This window comes from Lepidochelys kempii, chromosome 8, assembly GCF_965140285.1.
Source record: "Lepidochelys kempii isolate rLepKem1 chromosome 8, rLepKem1.hap1, whole genome shotgun sequence".
NCBI classification, from domain to species: Eukaryota; Metazoa; Chordata; order Testudines; family Cheloniidae; genus Lepidochelys; species Lepidochelys kempii.
Genome location: NC_136387.1, coordinates 9,036,554 through 9,049,563, shown reverse-complemented (window position 1 = coordinate 9,049,563; position 13,010 = coordinate 9,036,554). Strand labels below are relative to the sequence as shown.

At 44.2% G+C, this 13,010-nt stretch overlaps 1 protein-coding gene across 11 annotated transcripts in view; it reads right to left on the bottom strand.

The window, feature by feature from the left end:
* The window catches only part of RASGEF1C (RasGEF domain family member 1C), a 116,547-nt gene that overhangs the window by 15,742 nt on the left and 87,795 nt on the right, over positions 1-13,010 (bottom strand). For 9 of the 11 annotated variants that reach the window (XM_078853982.1, XM_078853985.1, XM_078853987.1 and 6 more), the window contains 4 exons: positions 5,203-5,298; positions 2,761-2,863; positions 2,575-2,654; positions 1,009-1,104 (listed from right to left, as the gene is read on the bottom strand). In XM_078853982.1, the coding sequence (XP_078710108.1) occupies positions 1,009-1,104; positions 2,575-2,654; positions 2,761-2,863; positions 5,203-5,298 (375 nt within the window). The remainder of the gene's footprint in view (positions 1-1,008; positions 1,105-2,574; positions 2,655-2,760; positions 2,864-5,202; positions 5,299-13,010) is intronic. The other 2 variants (XM_078853984.1, XM_078853983.1) reach the window with 2 other exon arrangements.

Sequence of the window (13,010 nt, the reverse complement as noted above, 5' to 3'; positions counted from 1 at the left end):
TATCTTCCTCTGGCAAATGCACACTGAGCATTAAAAACTCGGCGGGATTCTCTTTGATTCAGTTTGATTTAAAATTAGGGAAACCTTCCATCCTTTCCTTTCAGCACAGGAGATCTGCTCTTAGATACCGGGGGGCAGCTCTTACTTAGTGCAGTGGGAGCCACTGAGTTAACTCAGAGTTGCATCTGGGTATCTGAAGGTAGAATTAGGCCCCAGGTTTGCTGTAAGTGCCAAACCTGCCTACAGTGCTTTGAGCAAGTCAGGGTCACCTACTGTTCACTAACACTCATCTTTGAGAAGAGGCACCTTTCGCTCACCGCCTCAAGTCAGCCACTACACAAGACGGGCTTGTCTACACAGGGAAACTGACTGGTATAGCTAGAGCAGAATAACTATATTAATATATAATATTAATAATATAATAACTATTGCACTGTACCTGCACAGACATAACTCCCCCATGTGGACCCTTTATTCTGGAATAGATAACACTGCTTCAAAGCTGGTCAGTTTTCCTCTGCAGACAAGCCCTAAGTGAATTTTCAAGGGATGTGGAAATGTATGTAATGATTGGGCAGGAGGGACAGCAAAAGCCATATGGACCACTGCAGATTCACTTAAGTCAGGGGTTCTCAAACTGGCGGTCAGGGGGTCGTGAGGTTATTATATGGGGGGGTCGCGAGCTGTCAGCCTCCACTCCAAACCCCGCTTTGCATCCAGCATTTATAATGGTATTAAATATATTAAAAAGTGTTTTTAATTTATGGGGGGGGGGGTCACACTCAGAGGTTTGCTATGTGAAAGGGGTCATCAGTACAAAAATTTGAAAACCACTGACTTAAGTACTATTTTGAGGTTTGAAGTGGGATTTAAGACTTGTGCGTAAGATTTGGGCTGGTGGTGATGGTGGGGTTCACCCTAAGGGCACACTGAGAATTCCAGTGATTAACCACCAGCACTAATCGTCCCCCATCCATTCAGAAATAAACAAGACAGGGACAGACCTACCTTCTCCCTGTTGCTGTGTGCAGTGAGGGATCGGTGGGCAGCCCCTCGCAACGCAGTTCTGTAGTTATAAAAATTACCAGTAGGGTCCATCTGATGCTAAGTGCAAAATAAGACAATTGCCGTGTATTTGATCAGAAAGGACTTGGATTCTTTTTTCTCATCAGAATTTAAAACCAAGTTGCAGTAATGGAGATCTGAATATGTACGGTCTAGGGACGGACAACTCGTCATCATTTTCTTGTCACGTTTATGTAGCTTAATGCTTATTTACCAAGACATCCAGACGTGATTTTAGATTAATATAGATCATCATAATGTGGCAGTATCGGAGAGCTCAGCTAGCACTGAATGAACCCCCCGAATCCAGTCAGTCCGTTCGGTAGGGGCTCAGAGTAAAACCCAAGATGGATTCTCTGAGGACAGTCTCTCCTTTGGTTGTTCCAAAGTCCTGGGCAGAGGCCACACCTATATCCTCAGGAGATACATAATTCCACCTAATTCCCTGTAAGTGCTGGCCATGGAAACAGCTAGAAATCTACATGTATAGATTGTGGTTGTTTTTATCTTTGATTTTTATAATAAAATCAGCACAATTCTATTTGAACAAGGTGGCATATATGGGGTAATATCACAGCATCATTGTACATATTAATACAGGCCATACATAATTAGTACAATACATCAGGCCAAATTCTTGCTCCCCAATGGAAAAAAAACGATGAATGCCTGAATAGGTGGTGCAATATTATGCACGGTTTATATCAGGCTGAATCTGGCAGGCATCAGGGTGAATCCCTGCAGTAATCCACTGGCACGTCTCCATATGACACCGTAATAGCCCCTCACAAAAGCTCCGTGTCCCTGTGTGCCTTGCTTTCGCCACCTCCGAGGTGGAATGGTTTGCTCGGGTGCCGTACACAGAGCACTACGCGTGCAGTGGGAGTTTTGCCACTGACTTCACTGAGAGCAGGATCAGGCTCATGAATGATCCTTTAGAGAGGATTTCATGCCAATTACATCCACTTTTGGCACATTCCATCCAAGCCATCCTACTCTGCCCTGGTGAGTGGAGGCAGAATTCAGATGCTCCAGCTGCTCTCTGCATTATTGTTTTACACCTTCTTGATCATGTGTGCCTCTCCAGAGAGGCTTTGAACCCTAGTCTATGAAGATCCTCTATTCTAGGGATTCTCAACCTTCTTCTTTCAGAGGCCCCCCGAAACATGCTATAAAAACTCCACGGCCCACCTGTGCCACAATAACTGGTTTTCTGCATATAAAAGCCAGGGCCAGCATTAAGAGGTAGCAACCAGGGCCACATGCCACAGAGGGCACTGTGAAGCTAAGCTGCTCAGGCTTCTGCTTCAGCCCCAGGTGACGGGCCAGGGGCTCAGGCTTCAGCCCCATGCAAGTCTACCCCACTGGTCCCGATTGGTGGACCCCCTGAAACCTGCTCACGGCCCCCCAGGGGGCCTCGGACCACTGGTTGAGAACCACTGCTCTACTAAGTATTGTGCACCTGAATACATTTGATTAATACAAATAACAAAGCTTTTTTTTTTTTACCTCTAGAATAAAAAATTTGGCTGTTTTCACTTTTGACCAGGTCTTCTTTAACCTGGAGACGGGGCTCATGTTCATCCCAGCTAGGAAGAAAGAAGAAGAGGGGGAAACAGTTAGGAGTCAGGTGTGCTTTTTACAGAAATTATGCCAAACAGAAAAATTCTATTTTGAAGCATCTACCATACTTACATATGATTGCCATCAGTGAATTAAAATTCCCTATGTTAAAGCACTCTCGGGCAACATCAATGAAGAACTCTATGACTTGTGCTCGCTGTTTCTTTTTTGCAGGCTGCAGATTAAATAAATAAATAGTCGTGACAAGCACGTGCAAAATCATAGGCAATGCCAGGCTTTGGTGCCCTACCCAGGAAAATCCTATCTTTACAGCTCTATCAGCTGAGTTTTTTTAAAAAGCCCAGCTATTGACTAATTTTGTATCAGCAGTTTGATTGACTAATGACATTTGTGACTGGCAGTCTCCTGAATAAAGGCTTTCATTGCAGATGAGGCCAAAACCCTTTCACGGCTCACTCAGCCATTGACCTGGCACTGAAGCAGAAAGCCAGCCTCTAGAGACTACTGACTGCAGGGACAAGTTGTCCAAATAGCTCTAAAGCTACCAGGTAAAAAAATTATTACACACCTGGCTCCACTGAAATCTATGGGAGTTTCGCCATTGACTTTAGTGAGGCCAGGATTTCACCCCTATACAACAACCGCACCTACATTCTATGGAAGCTTTGTCTCATAATGTATTAAAAAACCCTTTCTCCTATCCTGAAGGTAAATTTACTGCTGATGGAAAAGTAACAGAAGTGGAGAGTGATCCACAGATGAAATAGCACTGACGAGAACAGTGCAAGCTACCCCAAATTCTGCCTGCTAATTTCTTTCCTTCTGTTTTTCCTCTCATCTGTCTAGGTTTCATATCACACTCTTCACCACAGTATCTGAGCACTTGCCTCAGCCCTGACTTGGAAGAACGACATCCAAGGATGAGACAAGAGTCCATAGGTCATTCAGTTTGACCCTTCTATTGAGACTTTTCACAAGCGTGCCAATTCAAGTTAATTTGGATGGTGGTTGTGGGTTTAGAGACCCATGTCTAGTGGTAACTAGATTGAGATCACCATATTCTTTTCAACTAGGTCACCAAACTGTCAGCAGATGGTAACAATGTTGAGTCACCAACAACTCAACCTGTCAACCCTGGGGTGAAAGGTTCTGCGTTCCCTTCCCCTTCCCTCCTTGACACGTCCTCCACATTTTTAAAACAGGTAAAGCATCTGTGTCAGGTAAAACAGGTAAAGCATTTACAGAATCCAAATTAAATAATATTGAAAATAAAAATACTTTAAACGAGCGTTAAATATAGATTACATGTGCCGTCATAGGCAGTGCATCAAAGAACCATGTGAAAAGGCCCAAACAATGACACAATGATAACTGTGACGCTGATGGTCACTGTCATTCAGCTCCTCTTCAGTTTTGCACTGGGATGAGATTGCACAGAGACAGGAAGAGGAAGGTCCTAAGAGAGATTCCAATGAGATTTTCATGGAGAATGAGCGTGGTGAGCCATCCACCAACAGAGATGCAGCAGGAACAGCCAGAGGGGGAGGAGGGGAACAAAGACAGGATCACAAAAGCCAAGGCAGGCCAAGATTGCAGGAAAGAGTCTGATTTACAGATTCAAAGGCAGAAAAAAAGTCAAAAGAAGATGCAGATGGAGTAAAAGACATATGAGATCTGGCCACGAGGACAACACTGTAGACCGGGGTAAGATCAGACTCAGGAGATTGGAGAGGGCAGAGTCAGATCAGCAGAGATCCATGATATAGCCGGAGGAGAGGACTCAAGGCAACAGATGTAGACAGCATGTTCAATGAGTGTAGAGATGAAAGGGTGAAGGGAGATGGGGCAGTAGTTTGAGTGACAGGAGAGGGTCAAGGGGGCATTTTTTGAGGCCGGGGGACACCAGGACATGCTTGGATTGTGCAGGGAATAAGCCAGAAGAGACAGAGGGGTTAAGTTGAAGGGGTCAGAGTAGAGGCAAGAGAGGTCAAGTGACAGGGAGAAGGAGGAATGGGATTTCGAGGGGGAGAAGACAAGAAGAGGAGCGGGGAATGGAGAAAGAAGGTTACGGCAGTTCTTGTCTCTTCTCAATGAATGGAAGATTGGAGCAGGCTCATTTGGGATTCAGACACATACAGATTAAAAGCATTCGGAAGACAGAAGATAAAAAAAATTTTTGCTTTTCATTCTTCTCTGGAATCTTTTCAAGGGAGTAAAAAGACATTCATGGCATCATTCAGGTTATTTCTCTTGCAGGGTTCATTATTCCACAACTCCACACTCACTACACACTCACAGCTTCAACACAATGGATTTTTTTTACTCACTGCATCAACAGACTCCCTCCTTTTCCACCTCCCTGTCCCCTACCCCAGCTCTATTTTGCTATATGTTTGTAATTTACCCGGGTGCTTCTGTGAGCATGTTATTAAAACGTATGTGAACAACTTAACTGGGTCATGAAAAATATATCCCTGGGATTGCTTATTAATGTACCATCTCAAACTGGCACATCAGGCATGTGATAAAACACTGCCACACATTTTCACTTACCATGCAAATTTCTGTTGCCACAAGATAGCAGAGTCTATTGAACCATTTCACATAGGCCTCAAGGTTACTAGTCTTTTTTTGCTCATTGAAACAAGACTGGGGGGGAAAAAAGAAAAGCACTGAATGACATAACTGTATTTTACTTAGATTTCTTGTTTGTTAAGATATATGCTACATAAAGGGAATGATTGTTGCCACTGTTTTGAAACAAATCTCTCTCTCGCACACATTGGCTTATGCATTAAGGATGGAGTTCAGAAAGTCAGTGGGTGGATGGGTATTGGCAGATATGTGCAGTTTAGCTGAGATTGTTGCTTTATACCAATCAAATAAATGTATGAAGAACAGTCCCATTTTGCTTGCAACAAATGCTCCCCAATGCAATTTATGTTGATCCTTGTTCACTGGAATATTAACAGCCATAGTACTGCAGTATTTAAAGAGCAACATCAATATAAATAAGACAAGCCCAACATTCCAGAACACATTCAGTTTGTTCCTTTGACTCCATGACTTTCCGCAGCTCAGCAAATGCAATCATCCACAGCCTTTTCCTGGACAAGAAAACTCTCTAATTGGTTAAGAGAAAGAAGGGCGAGCAAAATAAAAGACAGTTATGGCTCACCTCTTTTTAGAAAAAAAATTGTTTCTTTCTCTTATTCTCTTGTCTGTTTGGAATGTTTTCTCAGCTGACCTGGTTCTGTTTTGTAGGTTGCCTTGAAACAGGCCAATTGGATCAAGGGAAACAATCAGCAAAAGGTATTACAAGAAGTATAATTCCCTCTTTTTCAGAGTACAGTCTCTTTAGGCATGGGGACAGATCCTTAGCTAGCGTAAGCTGTCCTAGCTCCACTGACTTCAATGGATTTGTTGTCTTCAGTGGAGCGAAGACAGTTTACACCAGCTGAGGATCTGTCCCTGAGATTTTGAAAATTCAAGTCTTACAAAACCCAGCCATAACAAATGCTGGGAATTTCCTTTCTCGGACTCACAGCTTTCTACAGATCTCTGATATAGCTGTACATCTCTTAGCAGCCACTAGAGGGTATTGGTGGCTATTGATTTTTTATTTTTAAAGAGGGTCATTTCCCATCCCAACGCAGTCTAAAGCAAACGTAAGCGGAGGAATAGTCCCCCTCCTGTGTGGAATTTTCCTGGCTTCTGCACTACCCCAGTGAAGTGGGCTAGCAAAAAGATCTGAGTCCTCGCACCCACTTCCTTTACCCAGTGGCCTCCCTGCCCTTGAGGACTCCCCTTCCACTCTCCTGTCTGGCAGCGTCCTCGTAACCCCAACAAGGCTGGGCCCAGGATTCCTGGGGGGCTCGACCTCCAACCCTGCTGTGGTCACCTAGGACAGGGGCTAGGTTGTCCCCACTCCGGGGTACTCTCTCTGCACTGGGCACTTCTCTGACCCACTGACCATTACATACAAGTTAAAGCAAATGCAAGTTATTTAATCAACAATTAATTTTAAAAGAATAAGGGAAAATGGGAAAGGTTAAAGGAAACACATCAGCCCGCTCTGTGGCAGGGAACATCACAAACAGTGTCTCTGGAACATCAGGGCAGTTCACGGTCTGTTCCTTGTAAGTCCCAGGCCCCTTCTCAGGCCCTGGCCGTGCTGCAGGGATGCTGTGGGTTGGACACTTGCTCTGGTGGTGGCCACACGCTCTCAGGCTCTAAGCGGTAGGACCCTTCTTCCCAGTGTCGCCCCCGCCCTGTCGGGGTTATGATCCAAGCCTGGCCTGCAGAGCCTCTTGGCTGAGGCATCTCCCTGTGCTGGGCCTGCTGCCCAGGGTCCCCCTCGCTCTCCCCAGCTGCTCTCCGCACCCAGCTCCGGGAGACTGCTCCAGCCCCAGCTCCACTGCTCTGTCTCAGCACGGCTGCTGCTGCTCTGCCTCCAGCTCCCTGGGCTGCTTCTCTGGCCGCTCTGGTTGCTGCAGCTCTGCTCCCAGGACAGGTCTGCTCTGCAGGCTGCTTCTGTGACTCTGCTCCCAGCACTGACCTGCTTCCTGGGCTGCTTTTCTGGCCCCTCTGGCTCTCATTGCTGCAGCTCCGTTCCCAGGGCAAGTCTGCTCTCTCTGGGCTGTGCCTCTGGCTTTGGGGCTGCAGCTCTGCTCCCAGGACAGGGTCTGCTCTCTCTGGGCTGCTTTTCTGGTCCCTCTGGATCTGGCCCAGCTCTGCTCCCCAGCTTAGCTTCGGCCTCTGCTTTCTCCTTAGCTTGGCCCCACTTTGTCTGACCCAGGCAAATCCAGCTCACATGGAGGACAGGACCTCCCTGCCCTCCTGACTTCCTGATTAGCCTGCTCGCCATGTCATTCAGGCTGACCTAGCGCATTGGCCTCTGCCCATTGTTCCTGGGGGCTGTCAGTCTCAGGGTCCTGGTTTCCCATAGACCCTTCCCCTTTTAGTACTGGGAGCTTGCAAACCAAAACACCCCCACTGAATGTTAGTAAGGGGGCAACAGTCCCCTAACACAAAGATGAGTAAGAAAGTCAACAGACAGAGCTTATCTATGGGAAGCAAATCTTGATGCATGCAGAGGAATCCGTTGAAGGCACTGGGACTACTCACAGCATGTAAAGTTAAGCAAACGTCTAAGCTCAGCAATGAATCTTCACAGGAAGAGGGCCTAATATAATGCCCAAGGTGATTCAAAAATAGAATCCTGATATATGATTTTGGATGTAGAAGAGTTTAGAAATAGAAATCACTTTACTGTACTTAAGGGAAATTCTTTGCAGTGCTGACATTTCTGTTTGTTTTAAAAGAAGAATATAAATACCAATGAATAAAAGAAATGAAACAAACAAAGAATCTATTAAAGGTGCCCCAAGAGTAAGCAGCAGTAAGAGACACATGCTTTTACAAAATTGTTTACAGTCATTGCTTTTGTTATTCCTAGTGGCAATTCTTAGCCCATGTATTAATAAATCTCTTTGGGTCCTTCTGGAAAATTGGGCCTTTCGTTAAGAAACCCAGTAAGCACACTCACTTTTGGGAGTGTCTTAGGAATCAACTTGAAGTTTTTGTTTAAAGCCCACTTTTGCAAAACTTTACCATTAATAAAAAAAATTTCATTCATTCAAAAAAGAAGTAAACAAAACCAGTTTTTGGTGTAGGTGAAGGCATCCCCCTTCAGAGTTTGCAGCACAAGACAGCTGGGTTCCAGTGCATAAGAACCAGTGGGTATGACTGATTAGAAATTTACCAGCCACAAAGATTTTAGTAGAAGCTTTTCTTTATCTAAGCTGTATAAATAATAATATTTAGCACTTATAGAACCTCTTCTAGCTGCAGATATCAAAGCACTTAATAAACATTCATTAACTAAGCCTCACAAAGTCCCTGTGAGATAGGTACATTAAATATTATCCCAATTAGCAGATAAGGAAACAGAGGCAGAGAAAGGTTTTAGGGCTCCAACCAAAGCTCCCTTAAGGGAAGGTCTCCAATCAGGGCTCTATAATCTGCTTTGCTCTCACTCCTTGTAGGAGACAGAGAGGGGCAGGACACAGTGCACAGGACACTGCCAGATCCTACACAGCTGGTGTAACATACAGCAGCCTTTAGGCTATTCTAAATTTCACCTAGGGCCTCAGCTCAACCCAGGATCAAGAGAGAAGCAAAGTGGCTTAGAGCCATCTTTTCCACCCCACCTTTCTCCTCAGTACAACTGAGGACTGAGCTCAGAATTTGGTAGTTTCACATTACATGTGAAAATTTTCAGGCAGTTGTCACCCTATTCACCAGACCCTTATCTAGCCGGTGAAGACATTTCCTTCAGCTCAGTCAATACTTCAGTGCAACATAAGGTTGTCTTCATTCTTTTCTCACGCTGTTATTAAGCACTGCAGCAAAGACTGGGGCTGTTGTACAACAATACCTCAATGAGCGGATCAACGTTTAAAGAATATGTATAACCAATAACTATTTATTCCCTTTGTATTTATCTTGAAAAACTCTTGAAAATTATCTTGGCCTATTGATACAATTCATTTGGATTCTCCACCAGGCCATTATCTGTACTTTTTTCATACTCTCTGGCCTTCATTCTGTACTCTATCCTGTCCTCTGTACTTGATGTTTCTTTGCATTTGCTTCTTATCCTTAATTACTCTTTGCATTTCATTGTTTCTCCACATTGGCTTTTTGCTTTAAACTCCAGCTATATTTAATGGTAGATGACACGCAAAGCCTTTGGGCACACATTAATTTATCGCTGAACATTTCCTCTTTCCCCTCAGTCTTCTTTCCCTCTGTTGCTTCATCCAATTCAATTTCACTCATCGCCATGTTTCCCCCCAATTCTTCCAAAACTCACTCCGTTAAAATTCAGTGTCCTCATTTCATCCCTTTCTCTTTTTAATTTTACTTAGTAACCTAAATTATTACTTGCACCTGTCCATTTTCAGTCATGTCCCTCTAGGTCAAGTTCTTATCAAGTAGTTGAAACCTCATCACAATTAGTTTCTTTACATCAGAGACCTTTTTTATTGTTTGGCTATCCCACTATATTGAATACAACAGAAATGCCAATCACAGTGCGTTGGTGTGGGGGGTGCTGAACGTGGACTGGAATTTTCAATGATGACTCTCGGAGCTAGGGCAGAGGCTCTCAATCTTTCCAGACTACTGTACCCCTTTCAGGAGTCTGATTTGTCCTGCATACCCCAAATTTCATCTCACTTAAAAACTACTTGCTTACAAAATCAGACATAAAAATACAAAAGTACAGCACACTGTTACTGAAAAATTGTTTCCTTTCTCATTTTTATCATATAATTATAAAATAAACCACTTGGAATATAAATATTGTACTTTCATTTCAGTGTATAACATATTAGGTCCCTTCCAACCCTGATATTCTATGATTCTATGATATAAAGCAGTATAATCAAGTTATTGTCTGTATGAAATTTTAATTTGTACTGAATTTGCTAGTGCTTTTTATGTGTCCTGTTGTAAAAATAGGCAAATATCTAGATGAGTTGATGTACCCGCTGGAAGACCTCTGAATACCCCCAGGGGTACACATTCCCCTGGTTGAGAACCACGGAGACGCTACCAACATAGTTCCTCACCATAGTTATGCCAACAGAACCCCATAATACAGATGACATTCCACTCATGGTAGGGTTTTCTGTAGGTGCAGGAACACTACCTCCCCACGCAACGGTAGCTACATCGACAGAAGCATTCTTCTGTTGACATAGCTGCATCTTTAGTAGGGGTTAGGTCAGCACAGCTATGTTGGTCCGGGGGTTTTCATGCCCCTGACTGACATAGCTATGTCGACCTAACTTTTAAGTGTAGAGCAAGCCTTAGGTGCCTAAATTGCATCACCTTTCAATGGAACTTGCACATAACTCCTTTAGCCACCTTTGAAAAATCCCACCTCCTACACTTTAGCTATAGAAAAAACATTAGTTAGGGCCAAATACAGCAACTGATCTACTCTCAAAGCTCCCATTGATGCAATGGGAGTACTGCACACAGAATGACCACAGGATGTTAGTCAACATTAGCCACTGGCTCCAAGATTGAAAAGCTTTGCTTTAGCTCTGAGAGCAATACTTGGAGAGATATCAGGCAAATTCAGTTCTGATCTAAGTGGGAACAACTCTTTCCCCATTCTTCTAAGTATATATTGGTCCCGCCACTCCATACAGGGGTGACAAGGGGCTGCCACAGCTCAGCTGGGTAAGGCAAAGGCCATTGCCACTGGAACAGAAAACACATAAAACAAGCTGCTGTCTTTAAAATAAAAGATCTGGGACTTTAGCCAAGCCCAGTGCTAAGAGCCTGATCCTGCAAGGTGCTGAGCACCCTCAGCTCTCACTGAAGTCAATGGAAGTCATGAAACTGACTTTGTCATTTTTTTCGGTGTTGACATTCTTTTCTTCAGGTTTGGAGATGCATAGGTAGGAGGGCAGGGCAAGCAACCTGGTCTCATTTCCCCAGCAGGAGTGCCAGGGGGACTGCAGGTGAAAGGGGTGGGGAGGGGCCCCAGCTTGCTCTGGCCCAGGGCCCCACAAAACCCTAATCCGCCCCTGTGAATAGGAACACAGGACATAGCACTGGAAGGGACCTCCTGGGTCACTGCGTGCAGACCTCTGCTTTTGCAAGCAACCCACCCTATAACCCCAGCTGTTTTTATCCTTTTAAATTTTCTTCTGGGCCAGCATGGGACTACAACTGTACCCAAGAAAGGGGCAGTTTAGTGTTTTAATTTGTTTATGGAATAGAGTCAGATCCCATCGATGCTCCAACTTTTCACTGTGTTGTAATTGCTTTGGCAAAAGCCATGCAATATGCAGGTCCCCTGACTCAGTTGTAGGTTAAAATGGGGCTTTAGCATTTTGCTATCATTAAATCCTGGCAGAGATTTGTCGACAGAAGTTGCTAAATATCCTGCGTAAAATGTGATAATTTTTAGTCTATCTTCCATGCATTGGCAAAACTTCCTTGGAGACAGGAGAGTTATGAGAGTTACCAAGGACAGAAGAGAACTCCCAAATGATTTTGAATCTGTTTTAACTAACTCAGTTTTTGCCTATGCTGATAACAGATGTCATTTCCCCAGTAATCGAAAGCCCTGCCAGTAATTTTTCCATTAAGAAAGTCTCCTTAAGACACTTCTAAGTACAATCAGGCACTTTTGTGATCACATATTTTTGCAGAATCATTTACATCGATTACTTTTACTGTTTGTGGCGTTCTGACACCTCTCTGACACCAAAGCTCCTTTATGAATATGAAGAATACTATTAGTTCTTATAGTACCAAAGCAATAATTTCACCCAATTCCACTCCCTCTGAAACCAAGGGTAAAATTCCTCTTTACTTCAATGACAGCAGGACTGGGCCCACTACTACACCTATTACTTGGCCAGGATGGAGACGTTATCACTCCACTGGAGCTACAGTACAAACTATTTCAATGCCCATTATCTGGCCAATATTAAAAACAGATTATCTGCTGCTATTTCCATCAGTTAAGGGTGAAATTCTGCCAGTGTGTGTGTGTGAGTGTGTGGCGGGGAGGCCAAGTGAACTCAAAAGGAGCCCCCATGGAATGCTGACAGCAGGATTTGGCCTTATCTTGACCTGTTCTTTTTTTTTGGTGGTAGTAGTACAGAAAGGTTTCAAAACTCACTCTGCCGCAGTGAAGTCACTTTCCTTATTGATGAAGCATCAGCAGCTCTGTCAATGTGCTTGCTCGGATCCAAACCCCACAGGAGTCAGTGGAAAGACTCCCATTGACTTCAGTGGGCTTTGGATCTGGCCCTAAGATCCCAATCCTGCATGCCATTCCCTACGATCCCTTGGGCTCCAAACTGTTATGTAAAGAGAAGAAGATGGTGATGATAATGATGATTACGCTCACTCATAACAGACCAATTCATTAATATGGTATCTGGACACATTCTGTGAGTGTTACATGTATGTTACAGATACGAGAAGAGACAGCTAGTGGCCTGAACACCACAGGGCTACATATCTAGTGGTCTCTAAAGGTGGCCAGTCTGAGGCTGGGACATATTTCCAGCAGGAGGGAATTTCAAAGGCAATGATCCACCAATAAGAATCTTGACCATGAGCTCCATCCACACTGCATCATTAGACTAAGGGCTTGTCTACATTACCACTTAAGTTGATGTAAGTTACGTCACACGGGGTGTGAAAAAGCCACCCCGCGAGTGATGTAATTTACATCGACTTAAAGGGGTGTCTCCACCATGCTTGTCGAGGATGTAGCGCAGTAGTGAAGACAAGCCCTAAGCATGTGCACTGCCTGTAGCGTG